Here is a 13,324-nt window from a genome sequence, read left to right as displayed (position 1 = left end):
ACCTTTTCATGGTACGCAGCCTTGAAATAAGGAGGATTGGATCTCTTTCATTGGCGTGGCATGCCAGGAGCTCTTATTTTGGTGGTCTTTCTTTCATACTGGTGGAGCAGCCAGAACACCAGTAATGTTAGCGGCGGAGCTAACATCCCCGTTGGGACTTGTGGGGAGTTTTTGTTGCCAACTAAAATAACCTGGGCCAGTTTTATTTCAAGAAAAGATGTTATAACAGACAATTTCATACATGTTTAAGTAAAAGCTGTAATAAATATCACGAGCAATAAACTGAGCTTTGTCGAATTATGTTTTGCCACACTTCATAAACGGCTATTAAGACCCTATGGAAAATGATCACATTTTCCATACGCCTGAATAACAGCACGATATTATCTTACATGCGGCCAAGCTTATCTTTTGAAGCATAAAATACACATCAAAGAAGGTGTGCAGGAGGAGTGAAGGAAGCTTCGTCCCTACGTTCAACAATGCTCCACTGACATCTAGTGGTAATGTTTTTTTCTTCATTTTCATTGTGATCATCGACATCTTCTGTGTCAAACTAGTGTACGGTATTCACAAAGGTTAAAGGACACACATTCTTGCCATAATAACGCTGGACTAAAAACACAAATGTAAACAAAACCATTTATCATCTTAATCGCACCATTTTATTCTCGGCCACTTACATAGGCTAGCCAGAGGATCAAAACAACGCTTGTACATGAAATGTAAACATTGATGAAATCTCACCTTGCACCAAGAGAACAACGCCAGCTCCCAAAATGATGATAATGATTAAAAGTTTGGCCGCAGTGAAGTTGTTTTGCACATAACTTGCTAGTTTGACACTGCAGATGGTCCACCAATATTAAACATTTAATATCCTACTTGTCTGTTTAAACTAAACGTACAATTAAAGGCGAATCCAACATGAAAAGTGAGCGGCGTTTCCAGTATTTATAACTCTATAAGCACCATTGTTTGTGTTGTTAGTAGTTATCCGCAGAAATCAATGTTACTTTTAGCTGCAGCCGCCAGACACTTTGGTGACAATGACATGAGTGTTGCATTCAGGATAGAAACGAAGAGCAAACTTGGCAAAGCACAGCGTGATGATGGAAAAGGATGAGGGCTTGGACACCATCACGGTGGCCCACGAGTACAGGTAGGCCAGCGGGGAGTCGAAAGCCTCCATCAGAGAGGAATACTCCCCTCCAGATTTTGGGATCATGGTGCCCAGCTCGGTGTAGCACAGCGCTCCCGTGAAGCACAACCCGACAGATTAGACAAATTAGTGGGAGGCTTTTTCTCTGATAGCAGGTTCAAGAAAGCAACTCATTCGCGTCGTGGGTGAGCTGGAAACTATCCATGACTTTTGGGCAAGAGGCAGAGTACATCATCGGACTGTACAACAGTCAATTGCAGGCCACATATAGAAAAATAACCATGCTTCATGTTCTGCTATTAAAAAAAATGAAACCATATAATTATTTGTGTTGTATTACTTTAAGAAGACTCTGTTTTGTTTTATTTTGTTTTTATTTTGGTTTTTGGGATGAAGATCAGATCACATTTTATGACCAATTTATGCAGGAAAATTAAGAATTTCCAAAAACGTTGGTGAAATTCAGATTTTTATGACTTTCAGAAGCATCCGACGAAAAGTTTCACTTCCAAAGAGCAAGCAAGATGCGTTTTTGTGTATGTATTCCAGTTCATCCACCCTTTTTGAAAAACAGAGTATTCCCTCTGAAGTGGATGACCCTGGAGATAAGGGTGGCAACCTTAATCAGCATTCTCGTGATTTGATATGTTTAAAGTGGCTCCCACAATCAATGATGTCAGTGGCCAGCATTGCTGGAGGACAATATTTGACTGAATTCCTCGGCTTCATCATAACTCCCCTGTAGGCCATTAAAAGATTTGCTCATCACGCCCACTTGGCTGCTTGAATGTCTTAGAAACAAATTGGTTTATACACTGTGCTACCTTGACTTTCAAGTTTAATTTCACCGCGAGTGACCTCTTAACTCACTCATGTTTAACATTTTGGCTTGAAATAAAACAAAACAAATCAAAAATCAAGCAACCGTAAATAGTGTCTGTAAATACCAATGAGGGGAGGCCTTTATTTGTTGGAATTTTTGTAATATTAAACAATTTATAGGGCCGTGATCGTGTAGTGGTTAGTACCCTGCATGGTGATCGCAACAATCCTGGTTCGATTCCTGGTCACGGCATGTGCAAAGAGCATACTTAACTTCAGTGATCGAGTGGTTAGCGCATCGACCTCACAGTGCAGAGGTCGTGGGTTCGATCCCGCCTCCGGCCTTCCTATGTGGAGTTTGCATGCTCTCCCCGTGCCTGCATGGGTTTTTTCCGGGTACTCCGGTTTCCTCCCACATTCCAAAAACATGCATGGCAGGCTGATTGAACTCTTTAAATTGTCCCTCGGTGTGAGTGTGAGCGCGGTTTGTTGTTCGTCTGTGTGCCCTGCGATTGGCTGGCAGTCGGTTCAGGGTGTCCCCCGCCGACTGCCCGAAGTCAACTGGGATAGGCTCCAGCTCCTACCGCGACCCTTGTGAGGATAAAGCGAATCGGAAAATGAATAAACAATTTACAGGTATATCTTGTGTGTAATTAAGGTGGCAAAGGAGCTACCACGCACCGCATTGTGTGTGTAGTATGCAGTAGTCATGTACAGGAATAAAAATCGAGGTTACCCTTGGCTGCAGCTGCCAAAACCTTGGTGACAATGACAGCAGGCTTGCATTCAGGATAGAAAGGAGCTTTGGCATGCTCGTCAAAGCTCAAGAGTGATAATGGAAAAGGATGAGGGCTTGGACACCATCACCGTGGTCCACGAGTAAAGGTAGGCCACCGAGGAGCAGGAAGCTTCCATCAGATAGGAATACTCCCTTCCAGATTTTGGGATCAGGGTGACCAGCCTGGCGTGGCATCGTGCTCCTGTGAAGAACAACCCAAAAGATAAGACAAATTAGTGGGAGGCTTTTTTTCTGATAGCGGGTTCAAGAAAACAACACATTAACCTGTTCAATCTGACCTTTGAAAGAGAGGCAGGGTCACATTAATTAACACCTATGGACAATTTAGAATGTACAGTACATGGATGTTTTTATTTTGGGGTCGGGGGTTGTTATGTACTGTAATTTACTACGTTGCTCTTGATATGTATGTATATTCGTGAATGTTTAAAATATTCATTGCTTGTGATGTTTGTATTTGTTATTTCAATTAAAAAAAACAATGACAAAAACCTTGTTTGAGTGGGTGAATGTATGGTGGATTTGTGAGGTGGGATTCGTTACATTTGTACAATCAAAAAAGACCTAATAGGCTACAAGAACTGTAATTTTGACTTTCCAAACGTTATTAATGTTCATCTTTTTATAACACTGTCAGTTAGGTACTATATATGATTATCATTAATGGGGTAGCTCCTAGATTGTAGAACTGCACACTGAGAGCAGTTTCTCATATTTTGGCTCTTATTTATCTTACCCAAGAGGGCAAAATATTGGAAGTACCCTCATCGCCTTTAAAGTGCTGAGACTTTTCATAAATAACTTGCCACATGATGAATATTAAACACAGAAGCATTGGCTCAACCAATAGCAACAGCTAGATTTCTTGTTTCTTTGTACTGTAAATCATTTAGTTGCCTGTCAGGAATGTGTTCATGTGACAATGTGAACTTTTAGTGCCATAATGCACAGAAGGTGAGGTGGTTTTAAATTAAAGTGCCCTACGTTTTTGGTACTAAGTCAGCAAAGAAAACCATAAACATGCGATGCAAGCAAACACTTGCTTGGCTGATAAAGGCACTACAGGGGCTGCATGGTTTGGATTCATTAGGGTTGAGTTTGCAGCAAAAACATTTGAGGTATAGAACACAAAACATATTTTTCCTAGGATAAAATAGAAAGTGACTCAGTGCATCATAAACGTTTAATTTGATAGATGGATGGATAGATAGATAGAGAGCTAAGCCAACTCACCGTGCCACTCTCCTGTCAATTAGTGTTTGATCAAATATGTTAAATTACATATAACAAAGGCCTACATAAACAACAGCACATGAGTAAAATACAATAAATTGCATGAATTAATTATGATAATAATTTTGAATTAATGTAATTCAATTAAAAACGTGAAACACCTTAATTTTTATATTAAAATCGTTTTGATAGTATTTTATGTGATTTTTTAAATAGAATATTAAGTTTGTGTTTTTTCTAGTGCAAAGCTATAACCATCAACATTGTAAATAAAAAAGTAAATCATGAAATATTTCTACTACTCTTTATATGAATCAGCACCTGTACATTGTATTGTTTTATATATTTTATTTTTACGCGTGATAGTTTTGTGGTTGAAAAGAATCCGTTTCGAAATTAAAATTGAAACATATAAAAACCTAATTCAAACACAAAAGCCACAGATTTCTATCGTACAGCTCGAGCAGGCGACTGACGATCATGTTCGAACGTGAGTCATCCAGCCTGTAGATGGCAGCAGCTGCTTTGGAATCACCCGGCCTGTAGGTGGCAGCAGTGAAACTTCCAGCCTTTAATTGGGTGGAAATAGTTCAGATTGGAATTGCGATTACTTCCGGGTGTTACCAAAACAACAACTTTGCCCATAGATGCAGTGACTTTACAATGAATTTGACAAAAATTTAACATTTGACGTTTTAAAATGAACACTGGACTGAAACATTGGAAGGAGGCCGCCACTCTCATTCTAGTGGCGGGTCACAGGCTCGGCGTGGAAAATGTATCCACGCCGGGTTTTGCGTGTTCTCAGTCGACCGTTAAAACCGAAGGACGACCTCGAGTTCCTCACGTCTTTGACTACAATGTTTTGCTCCTGAAACGAAGCAGTAAAAGCGGATTCATGCCTAACGCCTATGTGTTCCCCGGAGGAATGGTGGACCCTTCCGACTTTTCGAGTGAGTGGTTGGACGTTTTCAAAGCTTTTACCAACTCTCCCAACTTTGGCTTAAGGTGCGTCCGGCAACCACCAGAGACTAGACCGCCGATATTTGCTACCGACCGGCACAAACTGGGCTCCCCTATCCCGGGAGAGGTCGCATTCCGGATTTGCGCCTTGAGAGAGACATTCGAGGAGTCTGGCGTGCTGCTTTTCGTGTCCAAAAAGGAAGAACTGAGTCTGTTAAAGAGTCTTAAAGACAGGCGCGCCGACGATGAAGTCAAACATTACAAAGTAAACGAGCTTTGCAGCGATGAGCTGAGCAAATGGCGGACTTTGGTAAACCAGAACCCGTCAAACTTCGTCAGGATGTGCAGGGAGCTGGAGGTGCTGCCCAACATCTGGGCCCTCCACGAGTGGGCCAACTGGCTGACCCCCGAGGGACAATACGGCACGAAGAGGTTTGACACGGCCTTCTTCATGTGCTGCCTGGAAGAGAGACCATGCGCCCTCCAAGACCAAAAGGAAATTCAACACTTGCAGGTGACACTTAATATACATTTGTGCCATCTATCTTGTTTGTCTATATGTGCCCTGTGATTGGTTGGTGACCCGTCCGGAGTGCACACTCCCTCTTGCCCAAAGGCAAAAGGGGTAAGCTCCATCTTACCAACAACCTTAAGGACAAGTGCTGTATAAAATGGATGTATGGGTATGATATTTTATGTATTGTAAGTACGAGTGGTAACAGTACTTGGTATTGGTATCGTTGAATACAAATGAGTGAATACTTGTACTGATATTGATCTGAAAAAACAAGCCGTATTGAACAGCCGAGGAAAAAGTTTTAAAATAATTTTTCATGGTCTCATGTTTTGATATGATGATAACCAGGCATTTGAATAGGGATGTGTAGACTTTTTACATCCACTGTAGCTCACCTCGTGTGTCGATGCATCCCAGTGGTCGACGCCCTCGGACGTCCTGCAGAGCTTCGGGGCTCGCAATTTGTGGATTGCCCCCCCACAGTTCTATGAGCTGAGGCGTATGTGCCGTTTCCTCTCGCTGAGCGACCTCCACGCATTTGCCAGTCGACGCGGCACCGACGGCTGCGAGCAGTGGCTGCCTGTCATCCTCTTCCAGGACAACGGCTACATATCAGTGCTGCCAGGTGCGTGATTCATCTGGGGTTTTTTTCCATCCCTTGACCGATTGCTCCAGTTTTTAAATTTTGTTGCTGTTCACTCGTAGGAGACCAGCTGTACCCGTCTACCGTTTCAGAAGCGACTATGGTGGAAACAAACCTGGAGATTCATGGAGGTTCTAAATCTGCGCTACATCGCTTCTTGATCTCAGACCCCTACAGTCCAGAACTGCAGGTCAACATTACACCCAAGTACAACCACACGCTGCCTCTCATTGGATCAGTGAACTCCACAACCCTTGTGGGAACAAAATAGCAGCAACTCACGAACAAGAACACTCCAGACAGAAGACACAAAATCAGGTGTTAATGTGTTGAAGCCATTTGAGTTGTGTAGGACTTAGGGACATTTCCCTCTCCCTTCACTGTCTTCGGACTTTGGCCCATGTACACGTGCTATATACACCACAGGTGCCAAACTCAAGGCCCGGGGGACAGATCTGGCCCAGTCATAATGGCGCTCCAATGGACACGGTAACAGAAATGTGGCCTGCAACAAAAATTAGGTTATCACCCCTGATATACAATATTGGTTGATTCATGCATTTGCAGGAGGTGGAGGTAGTGGGTACATATGATGGTGTTGTGCCAAATACTGATGTAATTTTTGGATGAAATAAGGTTTTTCAAAGTGAAATCACAAAAACAAGATCAGACGCTAACACAGAATCAGAGATGTAATTTATAAAATCTGATTCGTTACTCATCAACATGCCTGTGAAATAGAAATTTACAAACAAATGCAGTATGTGACTGATAAGAAAAAGAGCAACTTTAAACGCTACACGTACAGGGGCATCTTTTATTAAATTATAATGTCGTGGAACCTTCACAAACTGAAACTCCTTTATAGAGATTCATCACGTCGTGTGAAATATTACATTTATTATTTTTATTGGTTTCATGATTATTTATTACTGGTCACGAAAACCAGTAAAACACGATTTCAAGAAATTAGAATGTCACAAACAAAACCTCCATTTTCTAAAGGAAATTAGGTAGGGATTTGCCTTCTGAAAACTACTGTGTTAAATGAATCTTGAGTATCATATATATACTTTTAATGGACTACTGAAATTAAAAAAATAGCTTAACAACCTCAGCCTTTTATTCAGCCAACATTTATTTCAGTCAAAGAACAACTTTTTTGTGTAGCAATGTGAGAAATTGAATTGTGTGACTGTTGACATCAATCCAGCCGTTGAATGCCTCCTGTGTCGTGGCTATTCAGATAAAGTTAGCTTCTTGTATTATTGTTATTATTATCAAATTATAATAAAGCACAATTTATTGTATTAGGTTTTGTATTATTTTATCAAGGGAAATCAAAAACGTCCAGGCTAAATGCATTCACTGTATTTGGATTAAAATGGAAATACTGTAACACACACCTGTGTATGTCTGACAGGCTAAGTTGAAATAACACAGCTCAACCTTTGTGCTGTTTGCCTCGGAGAGTCAGTTGAGGGGTTACCATGGCAACTCCACAGCCTTGGAAACCCACAATCTTTGTCGGTGATGAGACAATGATGCATTGCCGTGCGTGGCTCGCGTCGCTGCCGAGAACTCTGTTTGGGAGAAGACTCGTTCACCTTTAAATGACCCTCCACGTATGATTAAAGTGGAATTCAACTTTTTGGGAGGAAATTGTCGAATTTTCAAGCTTGCCAAAATATATTTAGATATCTCCTGAGCTGTCCGAAATAGTCTCCAGAGTCAGCAACCCCTCACGCTTCAGAAAATTCAAGTCCGCAACATTTTAGTCCCCTCCTTCTTCGCCATGTTTAATTCATCGCAGATGTATTTTTGCATCTTTTGGAACTTTCTTGAAATGACAGGAAAGAGAAACAAGATGCAAAATGGTTTTCATGCAGCACTGTGTCCTAAGTGCTTTTGGGCTTTTTATATAAAGAAAGGACCAGTGACTTTTAAAGGATGCACAACAGCTTAAGAAAATAATGGGGAGGAATGGAAAATGTTTACATTTTTACGTTATATGTTGAGAGAAAGCAGACAACTCCAGGGGATTTGTTTTTTTTTTTTTTAACAAAGGCTAATAATGCAAACAATTAAAAACAGCGCTGTATGCCATAATATGTTCTGATGAAATTCAATTTCAAAGCTTCAGTGTTTTTTCAGTGTCGCGGTTTAAATTCAATTCACTTTTCAAAGATTGGATTTGTGCCGCTCTCTTTCTTAAAAAAAAAAAGAGCAACACCTACATCTTTTTCTCTGTTTTTTCCATATAGATATGGATTCCACAGAAAAAAAAGCAGATTTTGTTGTTTTTATGGTGTCACTGAAAGAAATGACTTGACCTTTCAACCATAGCCCAGCGTAAACAAAAAGCGTCAGTAAATGGAGTCTTTTTGTCCGTTTTTTTCCACGTATCCACTTTCAGCTTCCTACTAGCCTTTAGTGGTTGGATTTGAATTCATTGGCGTCGCAGTGCACTACTTACACCAAACCCCTCCTTGGAGCCTCAGGGCCTTAACATCTCCTGGGCTATTCTAGGAATACACAAATACTCTTAGAAGTAAAACCATTAGCCAGGCAGATCAAGCATCTCCATTGGAAAATTGAACAGCATTTAACCTTAAGGTGGTTATGTCCCAAGTAATAATCGTCTGCTTAAAATCCCTTCAGCTTTGCAGCACTTACAACGTCGAGACTTGACATTTGGCACTTTTAAAAACCAAGATGATTATCTCAAATGATTGAATTGCACAAGACAGAATACATGCAAGGACTTCTGCTAAGTGTGCTTTTTGAATTGTTTTTATTATAATAAATATACCTGATTGTATGTACATTATCTGACAGATGACTGTACAAAACCTCTATTCATATATATTCATGTACCGTATATACATACACATGTTGCAATACTGTATATACATTCAACCCTGAAAAGAAGCACAAGCTTAACAGTGAACTGGTGTGTTACTTAAAAATTTTGGCCATCTTGTTAAGGACCCCTTTTCACCCACCCACCATTTGATAGCATTAGCATAGCATTGTGATTTGATGCACAACAATCTGGCTTCATGCCAACTAGCTACACTACGGAATGGTGCCCATTAAATCACATCCAGCCCATGAAGAGCGAAGTTTTGCCTGTCGTGCTTTTCCCTCGATCAGATGGCCGCATTTGCTTGAAACAAGTCTAAATGTGAAACATCATCTAGCGTCAAAGAGGAATAGTAGTCAGGCTACATGAGCTCTCTCGCTAATCCACTTGGATTACGTGTCGCTGATGGCCAGATACTGCCTTCCATTACAGCATTGAACACATTTATGAAGACAGACTGACGAGAAAGGCAAATAACATCGAATGTGTTATACACACCCTCTGACATCGTTTTTTGAATACTGTTGCCATCACCCCCCTCTGGCCAAGTGCAGACCCAAATTCTCTCCTGTGCCACAAGCCTTAAAAGCATTCAGTCAATTGAAAAAGATCTCCAAGGGTGCATAGTGTCCTGTATTGTGTGAGGTATGTTTTGGTAGTGTCTAATGAATGGACTTCAGTTTGTGTGGTATGTCTAATGACCTGCCATGAAGTTCCTTGCAATTGTGCGGCTAAGAAAACTGCCCCACAGGGACAATAAATATATCTTCGACTCTACACTACACATGTTTTTTTATTTTTTTTCTTTCAAATTCCCTTCTCCAAAAATAAATAACCTCCGGACCCTAAAAAGTACTTTACTTCCAAATGTGCCTGACCGCCATTCTCTCCTGTTGTAGTTCTCTCTCTCTCTCTCTCTCTCTTTCTGCGGCCTTGTATTATCTCCTACATTGCTTATAGTGGAAGTAGCTAAACATGAATCACAAATTATTCATAACATTGAGAACTGAACTTTTTAAACAGCACACCACGACAGTAAGAGAGTTACTGTACTGTAGTTAAGTGGCATTTTTTAGTGCCAGTTACACCACTGCTCTTTAGGGCTGAACTTTTTTTCAATTAGGCACCCCCCCCTCCCCCACCCTGACTCAACCCCTCCAGGGACGGGCAGTTGTTCAGGACATGTTGATGACCAGATATCCAAGCACCACCGCCACAGTCACAATGACAAAGAAGACCACCACGGCGCAGATGGACGCGAAGCCCGCGTCCCCGCCACCCCCGCCTTCCTCGTCCTTGGGTTCCTCCTCACAGATGGAGATGATGCCCACGGAGGAATTTCCCACGCTCATGTTGGACTTGAGCTCTGCGCCTGCCTCCTGCTTGGCTTCCACGGCCCACGGCGCCACCTGCACCTTCATTTCCATCTCCTCCATCATCTGACTCACCTGGCCGATCTCGGCCTGCAGGTCCCGCAGGTCGGCCGTGTCGATGTTGCTGTCTGCCTCGTACTTCATGTTCTGCACGCTCATGGCGCGCGCCGCCACCGTGCTGGTGCTCCCCGTCATGCCAGTCTGGATCAGGTGCCTGGTGGGCACCTTGAGGGGGAAGTCCTGGCCTATCTCCAGCGAGCGCTTCATGTCCACCTCCAGTAGATCCATGCTGCTGGAGAAGAGCACCCATAGCCGCTCGTACTCGGCGCGGTCCTCCTTGCTGATGCTCTTGTCTTTGAGCAGAGAGGTCAGTTTAGTCCGGTTGGCCACGGCGAGTTCCTGCGCCTTTTTGCGGGTCCGCTTCAGCTCCTCGCGCAAGTTCTGCGAGTCCGACGTACTGCCCAGAGCCACGACCAGGTGCCTGTAGCACGCCGTCACTTTATTCAGGGCGTCCAGCATAGTTTTACACTCCTCTTTGCCCATGGCTGCTCAGCGACGCGCTCTCTCTCCCCCTCCGCCTCTTCCTCCCTTCCCTCCTCTTCCTCCACAGAAATATGACAAACGAGAGAAATGGCGATCTTTGTGGATCACCTCTCTCCTATGTGAGTGCACATTCCTTTCTATCCTGCATGCCGCTTCCACTCCAGGAGGTTTACGCGCCCTCAAATGGGATTTAGCCCCGTTTCCGCTCCTTTACGCACGGATGCGCAATAATCCCATAACGCGTTTCTTAAAAATACCAACTCTTAGCTACAGGTGGCAAAAATAATGAGGGGGGAAAAAAATCAAGTCCGCAAATTCAAAAATTACGAAGGAGAGCGTCATTCGGCGTTAGGAAGGGAAATAGCGTCCACTCGACATAGAGACGTTCGCCGTTTGATTCCGTTTGGCTTCGTGAGTCTATTTTGGTGGCGGAAAGCGCAATGGGTGATGTTTAAATGCCACTAAGCGCCTTCTGTGGTCACGTGCTCGCAAAAAGCGATGCCCAAGGTGACAAGCTGTAAAAGAGGGACGGCCCACAGACTGGGGGCTCGTTGATTGGCTCGCGAGGGTGCTCGTCACGTGGGAATGCACGCTGGCGTCATTGGGTCAGGCCAGTACAGTAGCGGAGATCCCTTCACGGAGAGTGACAGTCACCTTCCGCGGTTTGAATGGTTCGGCAGCAGCTGACTGCTACGCGCAGGCTCCCTTTTATTAACAGCAACAATTCGAGATGGCAAATGTACGCACACGCTGTACTTAGGTTCTGCATTTGTGTGAAAAAAAACGGACTCGAGTTAAAGCAGTGGGGGGCATTACAGTGACGTACCTTGAGGTTCATGACCGTTGAAGCACGGACTCCTCTAGAGTCCGACACATGAAGCCAGAACAGAAGATTAGCCTGTTTCAAATGTAAATGTTTTAAAGCTTTTGATAATATTAGAATGAAATTCCACGCTGCTCAACAATGTTATAGCAAAAAAAAAAAAAATCACATAAAGGCAAGTTAATTGTAGGTTTTTTTTTTTTTTTTTTGTTCCTTATCGCTAGTTCCTTTTTTGAAAAATAGGGAGTAATAGAAAAAGGAAAGTCAGCTGAAGAGAATTGTTGGACAATGTCATCTACAACAGTAATTTGCGGCAATTGCATTGTCTTCTCTTTTTTTGCTTCTTCTCCATAAAATTACCGTATATAATTGCCGCTTACAGTAAACTGCTTGAATAATGTGTTGTTTACCTGCATGGTGCCCCACTGTGTTGAGAGGTGGCAGAGGCAGTGCTTACCTCCTTTGCCCGCTTTGCTCTTTTTGAATTATTGAAGCGGATGGCGCCTAATGATCCAGTGACAGCACTGTAACGCTGATGGACTTAAGCACACAGAGAGTGAGAGAGAGAGAGAGAGAGAGAGAGAGAGAGAGAGAGAGAGAGAGAGAGAGAGAAAACTACAAGAGGAGAGAATGGCGATCAGGCACGTTTGGAAGTATAGTAGGCAGTGTAATATTGTACCGTAATAGAGCAGGGGAGTCAAACATGTTTTCCTCGCAGTTGTGGTAGCAGTGAAGTGACATAATCGTGACTAAAAAAAAAAATGGGTGTGTGACGTAATAGAAACTATCTTCTCATCCTTGTGCGTTTATCACATTCCAACTCTCCTTTTAAGAGGCAGGAATGTCCTTCTGTTGGCTCTCAACTCCCACCAAGATGTCATCTTGGTCAGTCCTTGGATTCCACTTCGTTTTGAAATTGTCATTATTGTCAGATTTTATTTTGTTTTGACTTTTTAAAAATCAGTTTGTTTTAACTAGTTTTTAGAGCAAATTTGTTCGATTTTATTCTTTTAAAATCCTTTGCTTTAGTTCAATTAGTTTTAGTATGAACTTTAGTTTTTTAAATGTATGTAGTATTTGTTGAGTGAGAAAAAAAGGTTACAGAGTATTGCTTGTGGAGGCTCTCAGTCGTACAGGAAAGTTCCATCGTAGAAAGGGTTCTGTCAGTCGTCATCTGTACCTGTGGGTAAAAAACAAAAAACAAAAAAGGACGTTTCGCTTCTCTCACAGAAGCTTCGTCAGCGGTAGACAACCCTGAAGTCTCCGTGAAGACTCCGGGAAGTTGCTCTGCGCTAAAAGGCTGAGCGTGGCCTGTTTGAGGACTGGGTGGGGATGGTTAGTCACGCCCCTATGGTGAAGAGGCCCATTGGTTTCTAAACTCCCTATCATTGGGTCTTGATTAGGCCTATTGTTTGGGCTAAGGCTGAATAGCTACTTTCAGTTAGCCTGATCAGCATGTCTATGTCCCTTACTGGTCAACAAGTTATTGTAAATAGGAGACAGGTCAAATTTGATAGTGCAGTATACGCACACTTAAAAGAAACAAACCACACAATTGAAGATGAACAAGTAAAAATCCT

The 13,324-nt window shown here is 42.6% G+C and overlaps 2 protein-coding genes across 2 annotated transcripts; one reads left to right on the top strand and one right to left on the bottom strand.

Annotated features, from left to right (window-relative positions):
* The first annotated feature begins 4,608 nt into the window (after positions 1-4,608).
* nudt19 (nudix (nucleoside diphosphate linked moiety X)-type motif 19) lies at positions 4,609-9,605 on the top strand. The gene is made up of 3 exons (XM_019891876.1): positions 4,609-5,493; positions 5,914-6,121; positions 6,202-9,605. The coding sequence occupies exons 1-3, from the start codon at positions 4,717-4,719 to the stop codon at positions 6,408-6,410; spliced, it is 1,194 nt and encodes a 397-aa protein (XP_019747435.1). The 5' UTR covers positions 4,609-4,716; the 3' UTR covers positions 6,411-9,605.
* LOC109528857 (regulator of G protein signaling 9 binding protein) lies at positions 8,539-11,798 on the bottom strand. The gene has a single exon (XM_019891888.1). It carries the CDS (start codon positions 10,919-10,921, stop codon positions 10,181-10,183), a length of 741 nt encoding a protein of 246 aa, XP_019747447.1. The 5' UTR covers positions 10,922-11,798; the 3' UTR covers positions 8,539-10,180.
* Positions 11,799-13,324: the final 1,526 nt, after the last annotated feature.

The sequence above is a fragment of the Hippocampus comes genome, unplaced genomic scaffold (assembly GCF_001891065.2).
Source record: "Hippocampus comes isolate QL1 unplaced genomic scaffold, H_comes_QL1_v1.1 scaffold275, whole genome shotgun sequence".
In the NCBI taxonomy this organism is placed as follows: domain Eukaryota; kingdom Metazoa; phylum Chordata; class Actinopteri; order Syngnathiformes; family Syngnathidae; genus Hippocampus; species Hippocampus comes.
This window is presented reverse-complemented; position numbering and strand designations above follow the sequence as displayed.

Coding starts and splice junctions, on each gene's coding strand:
- nudt19 (XM_019891876.1), top strand. CDS start 4,717: ATGAACACTGGACTGAAACATTGGAAGGAGGCCGCCACTCTCATTCTA. Junction 5,494..5,913: donor AGGAAATTCAACACTTGCAG/GTGACACTTAAT, acceptor GATGCATCCCAG/TGGTCGACGCCCTCGGACGT. Junction 6,122..6,201: donor CTACATATCAGTGCTGCCAG/GTGCGTGATTCA, acceptor GTTCACTCGTAG/GAGACCAGCTGTACCCGTCT.
- LOC109528857 (XM_019891888.1), bottom strand. CDS start 10,921: ATGGGCAAAGAGGAGTGTAAAACTATGCTGGACGCCCTGAATAAAGTG.